Genomic DNA, 16,772 nt, shown 5'->3' on the forward strand with positions numbered 1-16,772 from the left:
GATTCTAGAGGCAGAGGGAAGGAGGAGAGGGGAGTGAAGTTTTCACAGGCTGAGGGCTGGAGAGGCTATCAGCTTGCCTGTGTGTAATGATCACAAGCAGAATACGGCTGCTCTCATTGTATCACAGGAAGAAATAAGCATATACTGTTGAAGCTGTTTGCAGCTAGATTTGCTGTGTAAACTATCTAAAGGTATAAGGTATATCGACAAGTTACTTGGTATAGTTAATTTTTAATCTCTGATCCGCTTTATAGACAGACACAGAACATTTATATTGCACTTTTCTCTTGGCAGACTCAAAGTGCCAGAGCTGCAGCCACTAGGACACACTCTATAATGTGCTTAGGGAGAAAGTGTTTAGGGAGATTTGCCCAAGATTTCCTACTGAATAGGTGCTGGCTTACTGACAGGCAGAGCTGAGATTTGAACACTGGTCTCCTGTGTCAGAACCTTTAACCATTACACTATCCAGCCACCACACATATATAGTTCCTCTTGAAGTATTGGTGTTTGTGCACCAGCCCTCCCATGCACAGCATTTTGATACTTACCTGTGTGAGTAGTAGAAAAGCATCTCTTCCACCATAACAAAGACAGAGAGCTCCAGGAGAACCCAGTGGAAGGTGGGCAGCTCGATGCTGCAGGGATTGCCCCGCCACTGCATGTACACGTACATGAAGAGCACCATGGGGAAGGACAGGAAGATCTGGTTGCAGAACACAACTTTCACTGCGCTCAGCAGCCTGGCAAGCTCCACCTGAGAAGACGAGACAAAAGCAGAGACCATAAGAGCCGTCAGTCTCACCACACCTGGTCTATACAGAAGACATCACAACCTCTCCTGATTTGTAAGGTATGAATTGATTGCAAGAGAAGACTTTAAAGGGACACTTAAGTCAAACAAAAAAAAAGCCGGCAGCCACTTCCTGTTTCGGTGACGTGAGTGATTCTTCGCGTTCCTGGCCACAATAGCACCATCTATGCTGCTATAGAATATATCATATACCATATAGCAGCATAGAGGGTGCTAATGTGTCTGGGAACGCGAAGAATCACTCGCATCCCCAGCCTGTCAGCTCCTGTCACCGAAACAGGAAGTGGCTTCCGGCGGAGCCAGGAGGATCGGAGGGAGACAGCGAGGGCACCGGACAGCTGCAGGGGGCTATTGGAAGCCCTAGGTGAGTAAAACTCATTTTTTTTGTTTGACTTAAGTGTCCCTTTAACCTCCTTGCCGGTTATCCCGAACACAGTTCGGGGTAACCTGCGCAGGAGGATTTCTCAGGCCCCGCTGGGCCGATTTGCATAATTTTTTTTTTTGTTACAAGCAGCTAGCACTTTGCTAGCTGCTTGTAACTTGCGATCGCCGCCGCTCGCCGCCGATTCGCCGCTACCCGCCGCGCCGAGCCGCCCCCCCCCCGCCCCAGACCCCTGCGCAGCCTGGCCAATCAGTGCCAGGCAGCGCTAAGGGGCGGATCGGGGTTCCCTCTGACGTCACAACGTCCATGACGTCGGTGACGTCATCCCGCCCGGTCGCCATGGCGACCGGGGAAGCCCTGCAAGAAATCCCGTTCTCAACGGGATTTCTTGCATACTCTGATCGCCGAAGGCGATCGGAGTAGGTAGGGGGATGCCGCCGCTCAGCGGCTATCATGTAGCGAGCCCTGGGCTCGCTACATGATTTTAAAAAAAAAAAAAAAAAAAAAAAAAAGTGCGGCGCTGCCTCCTTGCCGGATTTTTTAGACCGGCAAGGAGGTTAACCACTTAGGGCTCATTTCCACTAGTGCGGTGCGGAATCGCCTGCATTCCACCGCGGACGAAATCGCATGCGGGTGCGATTCCGCATGCGTTTTTGCCGCGATTTCGCATGCGATTCCGCATAGGTAAGGCTGCATGCGAATTTAACCATGTCACTGCCTGTGTAAATTAACATTAATACCTATGCGAAATCGCATGCGATTTCGCATCAAAAAACGCATGGTCACCCCGCATGCGATTTCCCTATTAGTTACATTAGCGGCGATTCGCGCACATTCCTTCTGCACGCGAAATCTGACGGCCCTGCCGTGCAGATTTCTGCCGCACCAAAAAACGCTGCCGCAGCCGCACAAGTGGAAGCAGCCCCATACACTTACATTGCCTATGCGAATCCGCGTGCAGTGCCCGCATGCGGATTCGCTATAGTGGAAACGAGCCCTAAAGACAACTGGACGAATATATTTGTCCAGTGTATTTGTGGAGAGTGCACCTCTAGTTTGTTACTAAATGAGGCACATGTGGTATCATTTTAACAGGGACAAGTTGTAGAATTAATTTTGGTGTGTCTAAAAGCTGTGACCCACCTCACATGAAAAATAGGTAGGGACAAACTCAATCAAACATAAAAAGTAATTTTCAGAATTATAATCAAACTTGGGAAAGTTTTAGCAACGCTACAAGAGACATATGTGGTATCATTTTAACCGTGATAGGTAATAGAATACAGTTTAAAGAGTTTTAGGGTTGAGGCCTATGCCTCCTTTATTCTTTTTAGTCACAAACTGAATCAAAAGAAATTAAAGTTTGCATATTCTGTACCAAAATAAAAGACTTGTAAAATGAAAACAAAGTGACAGAATATAAAAGAAAAAAACATATATTGTTACTTTAGGAACCTGGCTTTTTAAATATGTATGCCATGAGGGTATATTACTATTATTTTTGAAAATAAGGTCTTGTAATCATCCGTAGTGTACAATGAGAAAGCAAAAAACAAAAAACAGAAAAAAGACACCTTTATTTCCAAATACAATATTGTCACCATACATTGTGCTAGGAACATATTCTAAATGTTGCAATAACCAGGATGGATGAGCAAATAAAATTAGTGGTTTTAACTTATAGTCAGCACTGTTTAATGTAAAGCTATAATGGATGTAATTGGAGAAATAGTTTGTTTTTTCTATTTGTTCCCTTATTTTCCCTTTAAAATGCATAGAAAATAAGGTGATTACTAAACAAAATTACCACACACTGAAAGCCTAATTTGTCCTGAAAAAAAACAATGTATCATTTAGGTGTGATAAGTAGTAATAAAGTTATTGGCCAATGAATGGAAGCAGCGCCTATATGTGAAAATTGTTCTCGGGCTGAAGTAGTTATTAGATCTGAAGTCTAAACCCCTCCCCCAAATTACATACTTACTTCAGTAGTGGAATGCCCGTGGATGATCGAAAGGCTTCTCAGACCCTCCTGCAGTCCAATGATCCAAGGCAGAGACTCTCTTAAAGGGAACCTGGGATGAAAGGAGTCTCAGATTCCATACTTACCTAGGGCTTCCTTAACCTCTTGGCGACCACGTCACGCCAATGGGCGTGGACGCGACGCCAGCCCCTGGACCACCTAACACCGATCGGTGTTAAGTCCTTTGGGCGGAGTTTGCAGGGGATCGCACGCCGATACACGAGCATCCCCGCTTCAATGACAGAGCGATCGCCGCTAGGAGACTGTTAGACAGCGAAACTGCTGTCTATTTACTAAGTACAACGCTGCAATCTAAGGCAGCGCTGTACTGGGGACAGCCTTGTGACACTGCTGTCCCCCTGGGGGAGACAGAAGTGATCAACTGTCATAGGCTGAAGCCTATGACAGCTGATCACGGGGATTGGCTGGCGGGCCTAGGAAAAAAATAAACAAAAAAAGGGAAAAATGTATTAGAAAAATAATAAGATAAATATTTGTGAAAAAACAAACAAACATTGGGGGAGTGTTCCGACCCCACCAACAGAAAGCTCTGTTGGTGGGGAGAAAAGGGGGGGGGGGGGGAAGGATTACTTGTGTGCCGACATGTTCGGCCCTGCAGCGAGGCCTTAAAGAGTAACTGTCAGGCTGCAAAAGCTAATTTAAACCTCTATTCTCCTGTGTTAAACAGTTTAGAAGGAAGCCAAAAAGGCAATACTGAAGTTAAAAATCTCTCTTACTTTTGATGTGTGCTGAACAGCAAGGATGTTAGACCCAAGCTCTTAAAAGGACGAAAAGCCGCATACCATACTGCAAAGCATTCTGGGGCTGCTTGGGTCCTCCCCTCGGCTGCTAGTGAGAAGTTACAGTCTCATGTTACAACAGCCAGCACTGAAAAATCTCCGGGCAGAGTATACTGCATGAGTCCGCTATTGTTCCTAGCCACATGGCTAATTAATATTCACTGCACAGTAGTGTTGTATTTTTTCTGAGTGGAATCATCAGGAAGCAGGCAGGACATGACGACACATTTGGCTTCATAGGAGACAGACAAACATGGAACCTGCCATGAGCTGTCAGGAGCATCAATCTCTGCATATACTATATAAAAATTCTGTGAAATTCAAACGTGGACAGTGAAATGCATATGTAATGTAAGTACAGCCAATCTTTAGCTACTGATATATGTGTTTATTTTCTCTGAGACCTTATACCTAACAGCTCCTCTTTAAAGCTGCAGTGGCCTATTAAGTGAAGCCTGGCCAAGTCATGCTCTCCGTCGCACTCTTATGGCTAGGAGTGTTCTGCGCCTGCGCAGTAAATACTGTGCAGGCGCAGTATGCTCCCGGCAACAGGGGCGCGCGCACGGCCGAGCTGTGCATGTGCGACGAAGCATGGCTTGGGCAGGCTATGTGTTTTAGCAAGTTTTTTGCGGGCAAAAGTGGGGGGTCAGTCATACACAGGTGAACTTACAGAAAACCTGAGATGAAAACACAAGGATTTATACTTGCCTATGGCTTCCTCCAGCCTCTGTGGTCTCTGGTCCGCTGTCGGAGAATACTGCGCATGAGTGCCCTTGGGCCATGTGCCTTTTTGGTTGCACTCACATGGGCGGGATCATTCTGCACCTGCACAGCTATGGGGGCGTGACCAAGGAGGTGCGCAGCCAGAGTTGTGCATGGGCAGGGCCAGTCGGGGACTTTCCCAGGGCTGGCAGTGGCAGAACAGGCAGGACTGGACAGACACAGAGGGAGGCCACAGACTACAGAGAGCTGGAGGAAGCCGAAGGTAAGTAAAAAAAAAAAAAAAACTTGTGTTTTTTTCATCACAGGAACACTTTCTACAGTAAGCAGGTAACTTTTTTTTTTAACTTCAGATGATCTTTAAAGGCTGGCTGGTGCTAAGTGACACAGCAGGACAAATACCTACACCGCCTGCAGTTAGTACAGAAGACTGTTAGCAAGCCAACCCCACCGTGGCCACATAACACCAATCATCTGCTCACTACACTGGCTACCCATAAAATGGAGAATCCTTTTCTAAACTGGCATGCTAACATTCAAATCCCAACACGACCTAGGCCCTGGAAACCCGAGGGATTTGTTGCAACTGCAGCACACCTCACACACCCTCAGATCAAAAAGATCCAAAAACCACCCCCAGAGTCCAACTAAAAACCTTTGGAGCCGGAGCTTTTTGTCATGCTGCTCCTACCCTGTGGAATGCCTTGCCAAACTTAATCAAGAAAGCTCCAACCCTGGACACGTTTAAATCAAAACTGAGAAGCCAACTGTGTAGTTTAGCATTAATGATCACATAACTTTTCCCCGGTACACATCACTATGTACTGATCTGAGACAAGCTTATGCACTTTGGGTCCTATGGGGAGAAAAGCACTTTACAAATGTTTTGTTGTTGTTGTTGTTGTATGTGTACAGTCCCAATTCTACTTAGAACTTGCCTGTGTTGCTTTTTTCTCACCATAAGGGTTAATAATCTAGGGCTTTAAATCACAGTCTCTATGCAGTTAGATGAAATCAGACAGCAGGCAAAGAAGTTCATTTGATTGGCCCAGTTCCGATCTGCATACAATCTGCATGTAAGCCAGAATGGTAGACATTTCACTGGCCATCTCTATTGACAAACACACATGGCAGGGAGGAGGGAACACATTCTATAAGTCCTTATTACTTTGTATAGGAGCTGAGTAAACATAAGGAGCAGAAGTTGATGCCAGTTAGATAGTTAAATCTTCTTTCCTGCTCCAGATACAATAATAGAATAACAATACTGGTGAGCCTAACTGTTGTCGGGTAGTTTTCGTCCAAGATTATCAAGAATGATTGTTTTCGCTGACAAAACTCAGCGGTGTGTTTATTAGTTAAAGTGGGATTATACTCCCAAAGCTAAAATTTCAGTAACTACTTGTAGTTACATTAAAAAAACATTTGAAAGCATTCCCAACCATTCCCTGTGTGTAAAAATGTTTGTTTTCCCTGCAGAGATCAAGAGAAGCTTGCTTATATCTGGTCATTGACAAATGTAATCATTGCCGGCTGAATCTCTCTGAGGGCCCTTTTCCACTAGGGCGTTTGCGACTGCTTAATCGCAAAACCGCAAACCGCTAGTGATTTTAAAATCGCTACGGTTTGCTTTTTAACATAGGAATCGCGGTAGGTAATTTCCACTACCGCGATTCGTTTTTTACTTGATCGCGATCGTGCCGCGGAGCGACTTTTGCCGCGATTTTGCTATGCAGTGCATAGCATAGCAAAATCGCGGGCGCAAACGTCGGGAAATCGCCGGTAAATTTTTAGCTTTTTCGATTCAGCAATCGCTAGCGTTCAGCGTGAACGCTAGCGACTGCTAGTGGCAAAGGGCCCTTAGGCATGTGTCTTTCCTCTGCTCCCCTCCTTTTCTGCTGAAGTAACTCTGTTTCCAGGGCGATGTGTCTCTCTCTTCAGCAGAGGAAGGAAGGGGGGCGGAGTGAAGACATTCTCAGAGATCTTCAGTTGGCAAAGATTACATTTGCCTTTGCCAATGACAAGAGATAAGCTAGCTTCTCCTGCTCTCTGCAGTGAAAATAAAGGTTGTTATACACAGGGATGCATCTAAATGCTTTCAAATGTTCTTTTATGTAACTAAGAATAGTTACTGAAATTTTAGTTTTGGAAGTATAGTTCCACTTTAAAGCAAACCGAAACTTTTAAATTATAAAAAATCAGATACTTACCTTGGGAGGGTGAAGCCTCAGATTCAGAGCTGCACGCATGCGCACTAGGGGCTTACCGCTCGGGCTCTGGCAGAAATAGCAGAGCTTGATCAGGAGTAAGTACCCCCAGGGGCCCTTTTTCCCTTCAAGTTTATGATTATTTCCAGAATTAGAGTCTAAAAGCCGTGCAATTTTTTTCACAAGCTTTTAGACCCTAAAAACAAGAAAAAAAAACACATTGCAAAGAGATCTGCAGTTGCTCCTGCATATAACTCACTCAGGCTCGGGGTTACCGCTCTGAGCTCCGTATTTCTATCCCGAGCCTGACTCGGGGTTACCACTGAAGCGGTTAAGGGAGAGGATTTTCTAGAATATTGGCTCATATACAGAGAGTAACGACAGCTCCTGAATAAGTCTCACATGTGGAGGAAACACTTATTTCCAAATAGGTCTGAGGACTTACAAAACAAAGTCATCGGAAAAAGTGTTGAAAAGTAGTTTGACTGCCCAAGGCTCCAGCCTAGGTTGCCTTTTTTTTTCCAATTCTGAACCGATACAGCATATGCATGCAACAAACCTACCGGTTCATTCTTCCCCTGCTGGATTCTGTAGCGGGTGATGAAATTTGGTTTTCCAGTCAGGTCAACAAACATTAGCAAAGCATTGTACACCCAGAAGAACAGGGTGGGCACCGCCATTGCTCCTGGAAAACAGGTAAGATAAATGACACAACATGGCATCAATTCTGAATTAGATTAGTGTTCAAACCAAACACACAGCTGAGCATGTCAATCCGGATCGCGTGGCAGCTGCCGTTTAGGGAGACAACATTAATCCGGTGAAACATGACTTCCCCCAATACCCATCGCCCAAAAGAACAGAGAGCATTCTACACATAGAAACCCCGCCCACCAAGTTGGCTTGTCGTCCATCTGAAGAATGCTGCTGCCGTTGGTTATGTGTCTACATTCATTTTTTACTGTGCAGGAGCTTTGAAGTTGTTTTTCTATAGACATGTGTATGTGAATGATTAAATACAAATAATCAAGTACACCATGTTTACTAGCTAAAAGGAACCTGAAGTGAGAAGGGTATGAAGGCTGCCATATTTATGTACAATACCAGTTGCCTGGCAGTCCTGCTGGTCTTCCCTGCATCAGTAGTGTCTGAATCACACACATGAAACAAGCATCAGAATCAGATTTATTCGCCAAGCGTGACTGGGTCGTGCCCCGAATTGGGTTTAAAGAGACACTGAAGCGAAAAAAAATGATGATATTATGATTTGTATGTGTAGCACAGCTAAGAAATAAAACATTAAGATCAGATACATCAGTCTAATTGTTTCCAGTACAGGAAGAGTTGAGAAACTCCAGTTGTTATCTCTATGCAAACAAGCCATTAAGCTCTCCGACTAAGTTAGTCCTGGAGAGGGCTGTTATCTGACTTTTATTATCTCAACTGTTCCTGGACTATTTACTTTTCCTCTGCTAGAGGAGAGGTCATTACTTCACAGACTGCTCTGAAAGACTCATTTTGAATGCTGAGTGTTGTGTAATCTGCACATATTATAGGATGATGCAATGTTAGAAAAAACACTATATACCTGAAAATAGAAGTATGAGAATATTTTCTTTGCTGCTAATCTTCTAGTAATTATTCATAGTACACAACCAATTCACTATATCAAAAAAATTTTTCGCTTCAGTGTCTCTTTAAAGCAATAAATAGTGATCCAGAAAAACAAACACAGACAAAAATAATGGCAGCTTAACAAGAATATGACACAGAAAAACAATAAGACAATAATAACAGCTTTAACAGGGTTCTGTGGCATTCTAAAAAAAAACAAAAAACAAGCTGCCACTTACCCGGGGCTTCTATCGGCCCCCTGCAGCTGTAATGTCCCGCGCCGTCCTCCTACAATGCTAATATTCTTCTAAATAGACTAATAGTGCTCGCTCTCTGGCGTCATCGGGAGCTTACTGCGCAGATGCAGTACAAAGTTTTCTTGTACGGCGCCCGCGCAGTAAGCTTCCGATGACGCAAGCGGGAGCGAGCACACGTGTTATTATTTGCGTGACTAGACCGGGACCGGCGGCGGGGAAGGGAGTATTAGAGGAGGACGGCGCGCGACATTACAGCTGCAGGGGGCCGATAGAAGCCCCAGATAAGTTTCAGCTTGTTTGTTTTTTATAGAATGCCAAAAGAACTCCTTTAACCACTTGAGGACCACAGTGGTAAACCCCCTAAAGACCAGGCTAACTTTTACTAAAATGGCCACTGCAGCTTTAAGGCCAAGCTGCAGGGCCGCACAACACAGCACACGAGTGATCCCCCCCCCTTTTCCCCCCACCAACAGAGCTCTCTGTTGGTGGGGTCTGATCGCAGCGCTGTACTATATGTAAAGACGGCGGTTTCGCCATTTAACAGTCTCCGAGCTCGGAGACTGAAGGCGGGGCAGAGCTCCGCCCCCCGAGCAGGAGCCTGTGCGCGATCTCCTGCAAAACAGAGCCCCAGGTCTTGACACCAATTGGCGTTAGGCGGCCCTCGGGCTGCCACCGCGGTCACGCCCATTGGCGTAGAGCGGTCGCAGAGTAGTTAAAGTGACACTAAAGTGAAATTTTTTTGGGGATGTAACAATAAAATAACAATGACATTTCTATAGCGCTTTTCACCCATAGGCATGGGCGTAACAATAGAGGATGCAGCCCCTGTGCCCGTGGGGGGGGGGGCGCTCGTGGCCGTTTGAGGGGGGGGGGGGCTGGAGGGGTCGCAGCATGAGGGGAAAGCTATGGCCACATTCGGCAGGGAGGGGGGACACATGTGCAGCGGAGTGGCGGGCAGACAAAAATACCTTACGTGCGTCCGGACGCTTCTCGCTCTAGTGACTGACGCTACTTCCTGTTTTATACAGGAAGTCGCGTCAGTCACTAGAGCAAGAAGTTTCCGCGCTGGAACGCACGGAAGGTATGTTTGTCTGCCGCTGCCCGCCGCTCCGCTGCTATTGAAGCTGGAGGGGAGCACAGAGGGGAAAGCCGAGGTGAGGGAGGGGGGGAGGGACCGTCCCCCCTCCCCGCCGAGTGTGGCCATAGCTTTCTCCTCATGCTGCGACCCCTACAGACCCCCCAAAACGGTCACGAGGGGGGAGGGGGGGCCCACTCAGAATTTCTGCAGGGGGGGCCGGTGGCTCTTAGTTACGCCCCTGCCCATAGGACTCAAAGTGCTTAGGCCAGCCTTTCTCAACCTTTCTACCCCAGAGGAACCCTGCAAATAACTTTTGGATCTCAGGGAACCCCTGCATTTTATTTAGAGTCTTTAAAAGTAGGCGGGGCTGTTAACTTCACTAACTCCTATTACACTGCCACTCATTATACTGTGCTCATTATTATTCTGACCCCCAATTTAGTGCTTCTTTTTACAGTACCCCCTATTATAATGTACTCAATTATATGGGGAAAATGCCAAGCAAACCCCCGCAGAGTACTCAAGGAACCCTGGTTGGGAAAGCCTGGTTTAGGCTCTCTCAGATTCAGTCATTGGTAGTAGGATGAAGTGTTAACACAACAAAATTATATTTCTGCAAATGCCAGACTGAACAGGTGGGTTTTCAGTCTGGATTTAAACACATCCAGGGATGGAGCTGTCCTGATCTGTTGAGGTAAGGAGTTCCATAATGTAGGAGCAGCATGACAGAAGGCTCTGGTACCAAAAGTTTTCAGGTGGACTGATGTAATGATTTGGATGTGTAGTACTGATAATTAACCATTTCAGCCCGTGGGGATTTTTCACCTTATGCATCAGAGCAATTTTCACCTCCCATTCATTCGCTAATAACATTATCACTACTTATCACAATTTATTGATCTATATCTTGTTTTTTCCGTCACTAATTAGGCTTTCTTTGGGTGGTACATTTTGCTAAGAATTATTTTTTATAAATGTATTTTAACAGGATTAATAAGAAAAAAATTGAAAAAATTCATTATTTCTCAGATTTCGGCCATTATAGCTTTAAAATAATCCACGCTACCTTAATTAAAACCTATGTATTTTATTTGCCCGTTTGTCTCGGTTATGACACCATTTAAATTTTGTCCCTATCACAATGTATGACGCCAATATTTTATTTGGAAATAAAGGTGCATTTTTTCCGTTTTGTGTCCATCACTATTTACAAGCTTATAATTTTAAAAATGTTCGTAGTATACCCCCTTCAAATGCATATTTAAAAAGTTCAGACCTCTAGGTAACTATTTATGTCTTTTTTTTTTTTTTATTGTAATTTTTTTTTTTCCCATTAAAATTTTTATTTGGGTAATATTTTGGTGTGGGAAATAAACAGTTAATTCTGAATGTTATTATATGTGTAAATTGTAATGAAAAAAACATGTAGATGTAGTTTTACTATTTGGCCACAAGATGGCTACCTTGATTTTTTTACCCTCCTTGTGCTTCTCGCTAAGCGGAAGCACAAGGGGGATGCGGAAATTTTTCCGGGCAGAAAGACTGCAGCCTCTAGTAAGAGCGCTTCGGTTTTTCTGCTGGGGAGACGGATCGGTGATTGGGAACCATGTTCCCGTTCACTGATACCAGGGCTACCGGGGGACACCACGGGGGCGCGCCTGCGATCGCGCGCCACCGCAGCAGAGCAGCCGGCCTGACGTAAGCTTCACGTCCAGGTGGCAGAAATAGTTAATAGAACATTAGAAGCAAAGAAAAGAGTCTCATATTTAAATTTTTAGCTATACATAGCTTTTTTTTATAATATTGCATCATTCTCTAATATTTGCAATTACAACTCCCACTCTGGGCTTGATTCCGAAAGCCGTGCTAACTCATAGCACAGCTGCGCTATGCTTCGCATAAAACTTTACGTGCACTATAACAAACGTTTGCGCGCGCTCATGCGGCACAACACGCGCAAAAGTACGCATTGTGCCGTGTCAAGGTTTTATGCGCGGTAAAGCGCGTGAAGCATAGTGCGGCCGTGCTATGAGTTAGCACGGCTTTCTGAATCAAGCCCTCTGTATTTTAAATTGTAACACAAGCGGAGCTAATGAACCTTTCAACTTCCCAGGAGTAAAAATGTTACCTAAATCTGTCTCTGTTTCTTGGATGTATAAATGCTCCAGAAAACAGCGACCAAATTGGTCATGGAGCCCAGAGAAGCTCCTTTGCATAGATAACAACTGAAGTTTCTTAACTCCTCCTGTACTGGAAACAATATGAGACTCATATCTGCGCTACCAATGTTCTATTTCTTAGCTGTACTACACATACAAATCATTATATCGTAAGTTTATTTTCACTTTAACAAAAATATGAGACAGGAAACACAATAGCAGCAGCTTCAACGCGACACATTCCGCACCAAGATACAGTCTCTCACTAGTCATTCTACCGGGAGCATTCGCCCACAGCTGCAGGGGCGGGGAGACTCTGGATAGCGTTCAAGAGGTTGACAGCCGAGGGGAAGAAAGAGTTTCTAAGCCTAGTGGTCCTGGTGGAGACATGCATGCAGCTAATCCAGCCACACTTCAGTCAGAGCAGCTGATCGGCACGCTTGTTCAGGGTATATGGCTAAAAGAGGCAGAGGATCAGCAGGCAATGTGCATTATTTAAAGTGGTCTAACACCCAGCATTTCAACTTTGCTTTAAAAGATTGCTTACAGCTTAGAAATTATTATGCCAGATTTTTTTTTTTAGCAGAAATTCACTGAATGGGTAAAACATGACATTTTAGTGTTGCATTTAGCTAGAAATCCGCCTCAGTGCTGAGGTTTAGATACAAATGTATCTATTTACAATGTAAATAAACAGACACCTCTCTGAGAGAGCCAGAGGGCTTCCCAGACAGGCTTTTCAGAGGTCTATTTGCATTCCAAACACAGATACATTTGTATCTAAACCTCAGCACTGAGGCGGATTTCTAGCTAAATGCAGCACTAAAATGTCATGTTTAACCCATTCAGTGAATTTCTGCTTAAAAAAATCTGGCATAATAGTTTCTAAGCTGTAAGCAATCTTTTAAAGCAAAGTTGAAATGCTGGGTGTTAAACCGCTTTAAAAGGGAATAAATATGGCAACCTCCATATCCCTCTCACTTGTACGCGTACTTGAAGTTTTCTCCCTGTATATTTCCAAAGTGCCAGCGGTGAGATATCTCCTGCAGGATTTCTGATGACCACCATACACTGTCAGATACACAGGCAACCTTGTACAAAACTGTTATTTTCCTGACTGTAAACCAGTCGAGACATAGGAGTCATTTCATTGCTGTGTAGCTCTTAATATCGACCAGACAGCAGGAGAAATCAGACTGAATATCATCTAGTAGGCCTCCGCCTCGGCTCTTCCTGTTAAGTAAGCCAGCACCTGTTCAGTAAGGAGACCTTGGGCAAGTCTCCCTAACACTGCTGCTGCCTATACAGCGCGCCCTAGTGGCTGCAGCTCTGGCGCTTTGACTCCACCAGGAGAAAAGCGCAATATAAATGTTCTGTGTCATGTCTTATCGATAGCTCTGTACTGCTCAGTACAGAACAAAGGTAATGGCCGTCTATAGGGCACCGCTGATTTCTATTAAAAATCAAGGGTTAAAGTGGATCCGAGATGAACTTTTACTCATTACATAATTGTGTTCCTTTCATATATAGGGCATTCCTCAAGCCAAATACTTTTTTGTTTTTATTTTAATACTCAAATTCCCTATAAACTAAACAAGCCACGCCCACAGGTTTTCAGAGAGCCTAGGCAGTAGTAAGGGCTCATGGGAGCTCAGTTTGGCCAGGAGGAGGAGGAGGTATTACTAGCTGGAGATTTCAGAGGCAGAGGGGAGGAGGGAGGAGGAGGGGGGGTTAGGTTTTTTTCACAGAAGATGCAATTAAGCTTGCCTGTTTGTAATGTTTACAAACAACATGGCTGCTGTCGTATCACAGGAAGAAATAATCATATTCCTTTGAAGCTGTTTGCAGCTAGATTTGCTGTGTAAACTATCTAAACTTTAGATAAGATATATAGACAAGTTACTTGTTATAGTTAGTCTTTCATCTCGGATCTGCTTTAAAGATTTTACTCGCACTTTTTTGTTTGCCAATATATGCAACAGCTTTGACAGCATATGGGACAATCCCGCTCCTGTAGAGCTGGGACGAATCCTACATTTCCTCGAATCCGAATCCAAAAAGATTCTCAAATCTTTTGAATTTAACGAATCCTGTTCAGTGTTCTCAGAATTTTTTTCTAGCTGGGTGGCATGAAAAAGTAGCCGGGTGGGGCAATATGGGAGAATGCAGGGCCGGTGCTTCTGTGCACAACTCTGCTTATAGCATAGGAGGAGGTGAGCTGATGACAGCCGCGTGCTCACCAACACTAGCCGGGTGGAGCACCTGGCTAAAAAAGCCTGGGGAGACCACTGCTGTTCATAAGAATTATGTAATGCGTGTAAGAATAGTACTTAGATATACGGTACTATTCTACTAAGTCTAACTACTATTCTTACACACATCACTCAATTCTCTTGTACAGAATACGTTACATTCGAGATATTCAAAAGATTTGAGAATCTTTTTGGATTCGGATTTGAGGAAATGTAGGATTCGTCCAATCTCTAATTTATAAAATGTTTTTTTGGGGGGGCAGTTTGTACTATTTTCTCCTGGTATTTGTCTTTGTTTTATTTTTTGTTTTCCAGGATCTGCTGGGCAGGGCTGTGGAATCGGTACAAAAATCATCCGACTCCAACTCCATCTCAAACCACCGATTCCAACTCTGACTCCAGGAGCCCAAAATTGCTCAGACTCCGGCACCTCGACTCCGGCTCCAACTCCGACTCCACAGCCCTGCTCCTGGGTCTACCTATAAAGCCACAAATGAACGAGACAACACAGGAAATACTGGGTAGACGATATCACTCACCTAAACAGAATAAGATCAGTTCGTTTCCACCATAGTAGTTGTGCAGCTTCGTCCATTGCGCCTGCCAGAAGTCACCGGACGCCCCCCAGAACCGCTGCAGGTGCCTGAAACCAGGATAAAGTAAGAACAAAGAGTATATGAGACACTATCCTGGACCAACAACCCCCGGCGCTCAACCGGCAGCCCCAGTACCACCACGTATGGCCCAGAAGTACTTCCAGTGGGGTCCGTCAACTATTTAGCCCACAACGTCCAAGATTCTACCGAAGCGCTACATCCAGAAGCTCAAACTGGTTAAAGAAATTATCGTTTCCCTTGGCAGATATTTTCATATATACTGTATGATCATAACTGGTGGAGATACGATTGTAATTTGGGTTCTTCAGTGGTGTGGATAGAGTAAATACGATTGTTTCTTTCAGGGCCCTTTTCCACTAGCAATCGCTAGCGTTTGCCCTAAACGCTAGTGATTGCGATTCAGCAAAGTCCTAATTTTTCCCGGCAATTGCGATTTTGCTATGCAATGCACAGCAAAATCGCAGCAAAAATCGCTCCGCGTTGCGATCGCGCTTTAGTAAAAAACGATTCGCGGTAGTGGAAATTACCTACCACGATTCCTATGTTGTGTAGCAAACCCTAGCGATTTTAAAATCGCTAGCGATTTGTGATTTTGCGATTCAGCATCGCAATCGCCTCTAGTGGAAAAGGGCCCTCAGTCTGAAGGATCTTATAGATAGTTTGCTTAAAAAAAATTGTACCATTGATGGGCACCTTAAAAGGAAATCTTAGGCCTGGAACCCACTAGGGCGATTTTGGCAGCGTTTTATACTACCCAAGTGGTTCTGTGTTACCATGAGCTTATCTGGGTACTCTGTACAGTTTGTTTACAGACTTGGTCCAATCTTGTTAAAGGGAATCTTAAAGGGGCACTACAGCGAAAAACTGTAAAATGTAAAATATGTGCAAACATATACAAATAAGAAGTACATTTTTTTCCAGAGTAAAATGAGCCATAAATTACTTTTCTCCTATGTTGCTGTCACTCACAGTAGGTTGTAGAAATCTGACAGAAGTGACAGGTTCTGGACTAGTCCATCTCTTTATAGGGGATTCTCAGGGATATATTTATTTTCAAAAGCACTTAGTGAATGGCAGTTGCTCTGTCCAACTGCCAAAAAACTCTGTAGGGAGCAGGGAGGCTGGCCAGCATCATTGTTTAAATCCTTTTTAGGGAATATCTTTATAAAGAATAAAAGCCTTGCTGAGAATCCCCTACGAAGAGATGGACTAGTCCAAAACCTGTCACTTCTGTTAGATTTCTACTACCTACTGTAAGTGACAGCAACATAGGAGAAAAGTAATTTATGGCTCATTTTACTCTGGTAAAAATCTACCTTTTTTAATATGTGTTTGCACATATTTAAAATTTTACAGTTTTTCGCTGTAGTGCCCCTTTAAGCCTGAAAAAAAAACATGTAAACGCGACCCTGGGCTGCGCACCTCCTCAATGCGCTGCTCCCATGCATGGCAGCGCTCTGCGTTTGTACAGTGTAGAGAAAACACTACTGCGCATGCGCAGAGTGCTCCCAGCTGTGGGAGCGTGATCAAGGTGCACACCACCAAGGGCCGTACATGCGCAATAGCCGGTGACCGGCCATGACTGGCCAGCATTGAGGGGTCACTGCTGCTGACTGGATGGTCTCAGGCACAGGATGACTGCAGGGGGGCTTCAAGAAGCCCCATGTAAGTTAAACTGCTTTTTTTCAGACTTAAAGTGAATTCAAGGTGAGAGTGATATGGAGGCTGCCATATTTATTTCCTCTTAAACAATACCAGTTGCCTGGCAGCCCTGCTGGTCTATTTGGCAGCAGTAGTGTCTGAATCCCACCAAAAACCAGCATGCAGCTAATCTAGTCAGATCTGACAA

At 44.6% G+C, this 16,772-nt stretch overlaps 1 protein-coding gene across 2 annotated transcripts in view; it reads right to left on the minus strand.

The window, feature by feature from the left end:
* Positions 1 to 16,772, minus strand: part of FAXDC2 (fatty acid hydroxylase domain containing 2) — a 55,570-nt gene that overhangs the window by 16,929 nt on the left and 21,869 nt on the right. For both annotated transcript variants that reach the window (XM_068278300.1, XM_068278301.1), the window contains exons 4-6: positions 14,846 to 14,949; positions 7,510 to 7,631; positions 552 to 757 (exon numbers count right to left, since the gene is read on the minus strand). In XM_068278300.1, coding sequence (XP_068134401.1) covers positions 552 to 757; positions 7,510 to 7,631; positions 14,846 to 14,949 — 432 coding nt within the window. The remainder of the gene's footprint in view (positions 1 to 551; positions 758 to 7,509; positions 7,632 to 14,845; positions 14,950 to 16,772) is intronic.

Source organism: Hyperolius riggenbachi, chromosome 3 (genome assembly GCF_040937935.1).
Source record: "Hyperolius riggenbachi isolate aHypRig1 chromosome 3, aHypRig1.pri, whole genome shotgun sequence".
Lineage (NCBI taxonomy): Eukaryota > Metazoa > Chordata > Amphibia > Anura > Hyperoliidae > Hyperolius > Hyperolius riggenbachi.